The 6,055-nt window shown below is 43.8% G+C and overlaps 1 protein-coding gene across 1 annotated transcript in view; it reads right to left on the bottom strand.

Annotated features, from left to right (window-relative positions):
• Positions 1 to 245: 245 nt before the first annotated feature.
• SARC_07662 (hypothetical protein) overlaps positions 246 to 6,055 on the bottom strand; it is a gene marked incomplete at its 5' end in the record, with an annotated part of 8,638 nt that continues 2,828 nt past the window's right edge. The window contains 8 exons of the mRNA XM_014298391.1: positions 246 to 2,282; positions 2,535 to 2,704; positions 3,036 to 3,227; positions 3,546 to 3,666; positions 3,833 to 3,889; positions 4,379 to 4,579; positions 5,077 to 5,207; positions 5,580 to 5,694. Of these exons, the coding sequence (XP_014153866.1) occupies positions 570 to 2,282; positions 2,535 to 2,704; positions 3,036 to 3,227; positions 3,546 to 3,666; positions 3,833 to 3,889; positions 4,379 to 4,579; positions 5,077 to 5,207; positions 5,580 to 5,694 (2,700 nt within the window). The 3' untranslated portion in view covers positions 246 to 569. The remainder of the gene's footprint in view (positions 2,283 to 2,534; positions 2,705 to 3,035; positions 3,228 to 3,545; positions 3,667 to 3,832; positions 3,890 to 4,378; positions 4,580 to 5,076; positions 5,208 to 5,579; positions 5,695 to 6,055) is intronic.

Here is a 6,055-nt window from a genome sequence, read left to right as displayed (position 1 = left end):
ACAGCTTTAGTGGTGTCGATTACAATCTCTGACTGAATACATAGTACGTGATCATGTACGTATTGAATCATTTTTTTTGGCACTTGGACTTTAATGGCTGCCAATGTACTTGCATATATATGTAGGTGCAACCCTTGGGCTCTATTTATTATATTTAGTTTCTGACACATGTGCTTAAGATCTGCATAGGTTGTGTGAAACTGTATAGGAGCAGTTCGAAGCAAACTTCATTATGGTTCTCCGTACTTTACCTCTATGCACACAATAAAGTGAATTTCGCTTGGCAGCTCAGTTTGGTACAAAATCACCTGTGATAAAGAACGGTTAAACCTTTAATGAAACCCGTTCGAAGGTCGTAATTTCGGCTGCATGTGAAATCGCGCAGCCCATTCCAGGTTTTGGTTCCCTTTCCAACTGATACACATAGCCACGTCATCATACAAGTGGCACTACATATCGCTTCTATATACAAAACTATATCCCGACATCCTCAAAGACAGTGCTCATCCCGGAAAAAAGTATTCTTAGGACTCGCAGTAGTATCCCTCCAAAAGCACAGCGATGGTCCATTAGTCCCCACCGGTTGTGGTGGTCAAATGGGTTGTATTGACACCCCCGCTGTCGTGATCGCTAGAATTGTCGCCATGCACCTCGCCAGCCGCACCCTTTTTCTTGCCCCGTGTCTTCATCATATCCTTAATCTTGTGGATCGATCCTCGTCTCTTCAACGGCGGAGTCTTGCCATGCTGTGCGTGCGCGCTTACATTCTGTCTTTTGGTCTGCTCAGCTCCACCATCCGATCCATCTTTGATCCGAGTGCTAGTCACAGCACTCGGCGCCGACTGGGTGATTGGAATCGCGTCTGGTCTATCGTCGGTGGCGCTTTCGGATGCCTTGGCATGTCGCAGGCCGAGATCAACACCATTGTCTACGCTGTCATTGGCAGCTGAGAGCCGGGCTGTGAAACTGTCCTTACTCTCTGTTTCTACCATAGTGGGTCTATCCTTACCGCTGTCCCCAGCTTTGAAAAGATCCTTCAGTAATCGTATAGAGCTCCGGCGCCTTGGCAAACCGTCGCTTTTAGGTGCTTGCAATGACTGACCTTCATTTACACTCTCACAATTTGTGTCGACTGTATCTCTTGCAGCCGAGTCTACGACAATAGCATCCATACTTTCAGACCTTAGCCTATATGGCGCTAACTTGGGCTTTTCCGCTACTACCGATGCTTGATTGCATGACCCGCTATTCGAACGTATTACTGATAGTTTGTCTGTAGATTGATCATTGAGCTCGCCGTTGGAAGCGCCATTGTCATCGCCCCCGCTAACCCCCACACTATCTAGAGTGTATAGTGTGTTTCGCCTGCCGTTGAAGCTGGGTGTGCGTCTGCATACTCTTTCTTCGGGCGAACGAACATCCAATGGTGCGTCAGTCTCTGCCTCGACCTCGTACCCAAACTCCACCGTACCAGACAATGAAGAACTGACTGTACCTTCCTTCACGCCGTCCTCACTTACACATTTCGAGTCGGCGTCATCTACCGGTCGTCCTTCAGAACGAGCCCTATCTGGTTGTACTCGACTGCCGCCAAGAAGGTTTTTGATGCGATCGGATGACAGACTGCGCTTGATGGACCTTCCACGGCTCCCACGCTTATCTCTATTAAGTGGTTTACCCGTGTCATCGTCCGCCGAAATCTGCGCCGGTGCAGAGATAGTGCTCAAATCGGCACCATGCTCCAGATCACTATTCATGGCATTGTTTGTACCGTAAGCTGATGTGTGCCTATCCAGCGGGGTCTTCCTACGGGTGGAACTGCTGCGCGTGGTCGGGGAGAGACTCAATAGTGCCGATGAACCCTGGCGCCTGAAGGATCGACGGAGAGTATCAATCGTAGAAAAATTGTTTTGCGTATCAATCTCTTCAAGCTCCTTGAGTTGCATTGCCAGATTAGAATCGCGCTGGATAGCCCGGAAACTACCCCACTCGCCTAGTCTTGATGTGTCCTTCTTCTCAATCTCTGGGGTGTTGTTCACCGATCTAGATCTGCTAGACCTTTTCTTCTTTTTGGGCGTGAGAGTTTTGAAATTGCACGAATTTTGGCCCAAATGACTCTTAAAGCTTTTGGCTTTATCCTTACTTGAGTTTTCACCACCGAGAGGCGTATCATCGACATCTTCAATCATGTGCAAGGTGCGGTCTTTCTGGCTACAGAGATCACTATCGGAATGGGATCGACGCAATCCATTTGCGGGTTGGTTGACTGCTTGTTTAGCCATCTACAGGAATAGTGTCACAATTATGCCACAACAGAAAACATATTAGTATTAATCTACTATTATAATCAAACCAGCAATCAAATGTAAGTAGAAATCGATTTTCCCGGATAGTCTTGCTTTGTAATAGCAGTCGGAGCGCGCATAATATTGTCATCATTGACCTGAAACCGCAGTTTGTACTTTTTCAACTACGGTGCTTTGCGCACGACAGCTTTGTACAATTGAATACATAAATATATCTAGCCAGCATACCGTTGTATTTATCATCTCCTTGAGATCAGCTAAACTTGTTGTTCTCGCGGCCGGGCTAGTGTGATTGCTCGTTGTATTGGTGGACAAAAATGATGTCTCGCTAAGTTTTTGCTCCGATTTCGTTGTTCGCACTGAAGCGCTGCGCTTCCGGTTTTTGATGGGTGCGCGACCTACACAGATGGATTTTCGACACCTTTTCTATAAATGTACGTTCATGAACCACATAACACAGCCACTGAATTCACACTGCATCACAGTACACCATAGACTAAGCACAATAGCTCGTTGATGCTTTCGCACACAGACAAGAGATCACTCATCGATCAAGGGCGACAGCCAAGAATAACTACAAACCCACGCTGCACGATATGTCAGACTTTTCTGTGCGATAAGTACTAAATGTGAAAACTTCAGATACGGCAGTGTGAATGTTGCTCGGAATCAGCATTAGAAGCCTAACTGAATGAACATAGATTCTCTTTTTCGAGTCTTTGCACATACCTAACGACCCGTAAAGGAACCATCGGAGCAAATCATAGAAAAAACTGGCATTCCGCCGAGTAAGCGAGGCAGTTTCCACCATTTTGACTCTGTATTTACGTGAGAGCTGGGCTGCCTCATTTCTCACCCTGTGATCTCCATCTTCCATCATATCGGCTTTGTTGGCTATCAAAAATACCGGACAATCGGTGCCTGTATGCGTCGATAAACGATGGAAATTACAAACGAGGTGAGCATCTGCCTTGTGCTATTCCTTGTACAGTGCATAAAATCTACGAGTGTTGATTTCAGCAGGGTATAGAACAAGACACTACGATCTTGTGCTAAGGGCTATTAGAGGTATAACAGATTGTGTTTTAGCTGTTTGCAATTCCTCGATAGACGAACAAACGATACAGTTGGTACATTGCGCCTCAAACTCTTGAGACTATCACGAAGGAAAAATCACATCTCGACCGTTGTCGTCTAATTAATCGCAAACCATACACAACCAAATCACAGGCCACTTACCATTATATAGGTGTATTTGATTTATACATGTTTCTGCATACTGTACAGACTTCAAGTCCGCCAGTGAGCAGACGACTAGAAAGCCATCGCAAAGCTGCATATAGCAAACCAACTCATCAATCTGCATAATCAATGTCAAGAGAATTATAATTGTGAATAAATACTTGCAGAAACAGCAAATCGATACAAGAAGTAAAATTTAGAAAAAAAACTCTATAGTAAAAATCAATTCCATATTCTGCGCAACATCACTGTGGCCAGTACCACAACCTCGAGTCTATAGTTACCTCTTCCAGCGACGCCGAAATGTCGGACACCTGCAAACGTAGTTGAGTACCGTCGACCTGTCGTGAAACACATCAGAATCAACATTTTATTTTAGAATATTTGCCAAAATGTGACCCTTCTGACAAACTATTCACTAAAAGTATCTGTGACTTGCACTGAGTGACGCGACAGTCTCGGGAAAAGTAGAACAATTGCAAATCACATCTATCGATGAGGTGAGAGGCAGAGACCATATCATGCATATGGCACCAAGGTACTTCGAATTTCTAGAACGATAAGTACGCAAACCATCTCTGAAAGCGTTTTGAATCTAACAGTGTTTCATTTAAAACTATATACCAAACACATTGTTCCTTCGGTGAACTTGCAGGTCAGATACCCACTATAGTTCATCCGTTAAGAAAATATTCACACCGTGACGACACTATATGATACACTTCCTCAGACGATATGTCTTGGTTGATACGACAAGGCGGCATGGAACATATCCACATTAGCTTTAACAAAGAGATTCGATTCTGACATCATGCCCATGTTATACTTACCGCCATTGCCTTGTAGTAATTTTCTTCGTCCATGCACGAATCCTCCATATCGGTCACACCATATACGAACTTTTTTGAGATAGTAGTTTTACCCACTCCCGGAGCACCACATACAAGTATACGGTGGGTGGGTGGAGCAGCTCTGCGCCCGTGTTTCTTATTTACTAATGATTTCTTAGTGGAACTGCGACCATTCCAGTCCTATTTAATGTAGATCGGGAACCAAGTATGCGGTACATCAGTGATCAATAAGCAATATAGAGTATAAGGTGACTAACAAAGTAAAAATTTCAATCGGATGGGCTTCAGACAATCCGAAGTATTGACAATCCTTTTTATATCCCCCAAGGCGTATACTTTATCCAACTCTGATCTGGACAGGCGCATCGACTGTTGTTCTCCTGAATTCTATAGTATGATGACTTTTTCATGATCTGTATGTGAACTAGCTCCTACCCGCGATACATTATATTACAATTGAAAATAGAGAACAAAACTAGAATAAAATCCCCAAGCTGAACTGTTTACACGCAGAGTGCGACATCGTGATAGTAACATAGTAACCCTGCAGAATCTTCTACCGCCTTAAAGACCTGCAGCATCATCAAAACAAATCTCCCACAATCAGCTTGCTCATCTCACCTCACTCCGTTAGGTATGTACTATTCGTCGGTGAGAACGGTGGTGACTGCACATACCTTCGAGGAATCTGACGCTTTCGAATGATCACCACCAACAATCTGCGAAAAATTGGCGCTCGACTTTTGACCGAAGGATGTCTGGCTTTTGTTACTGCCACTGAGACTGGCACCTGCCGAGCCCCCTGAATCTGAAGGTATATCTTACAAATTAGTATTGTACTTGATTCTTTGAAGGAGAACATGTGTATGCACATACGTCAGCACCAGTTACGCAGATGAAATCGTTAGCATGAAAGTCAATTTGAATCAGGTGTTCTATGAAGTGTTCTGAATGCTGCAGCACTTGTTTATACATGACCTATATTACCGAAAAGAATTTAGCGGGCAATTTCGGGTACAAGGTCAAATTTGCGTAGGTATGTTCCATGGCAAATATAAAGACTCTTGAAGTCTACACGGAATCAAAAAATTGTCGTCGTCAATAACCAGCACGCAATAATATTACAAAACCTCATCCAAACTACGACGAGTTTTTTTAGAAAAACAAGCTGAAAGTGTACCTGCTCCCTGTGCATTTCGTATTCCATGCGGAGTATTCTGGGTACTCCCGTCCGAAGTTTGGCTAATAAATGAACGCTGTCTCTGAATATTGAAGTCGCGTCCATGGGACAGGCTCTGCTTGCAAGGAATCAAACGACCGTCGATATAAGCGTTGAATCGGATAATAACGCACGCAAACCCTAAACCCGTAAATGCTTACTCTTTAGCCGCATAGAGAGAAATCTTCCAGACTATTCATAGCCCACGCTACAGTACCAATGCAATTTTACGCACAAGGTTGTAAAATTTATATATATATATATATAGAAATATGTATATGTATATGTATATATATATATAAGCCAATTGTCTGCACTATGCTAAGGACAGGGTTCACCGCATGGACCAAATTTATACTTGGGGAGACAAGATAGTTATCATTAGCTCCCTTCTGAAAACCTGAAATTGCAGCATAGGTTCCATTTTTATCCACCAC

The sequence above is a fragment of the Sphaeroforma arctica genome (genome assembly GCF_001186125.1).
Source record: "Sphaeroforma arctica JP610 unplaced genomic scaffold supercont1.620, whole genome shotgun sequence".
Taxonomy (NCBI): Eukaryota; class Ichthyosporea; order Ichthyophonida; genus Sphaeroforma; species Sphaeroforma arctica.
The sequence above is the reverse complement of the archived record's forward strand: the minus strand, read 5'-3'. Positions and strand labels throughout refer to the sequence as shown.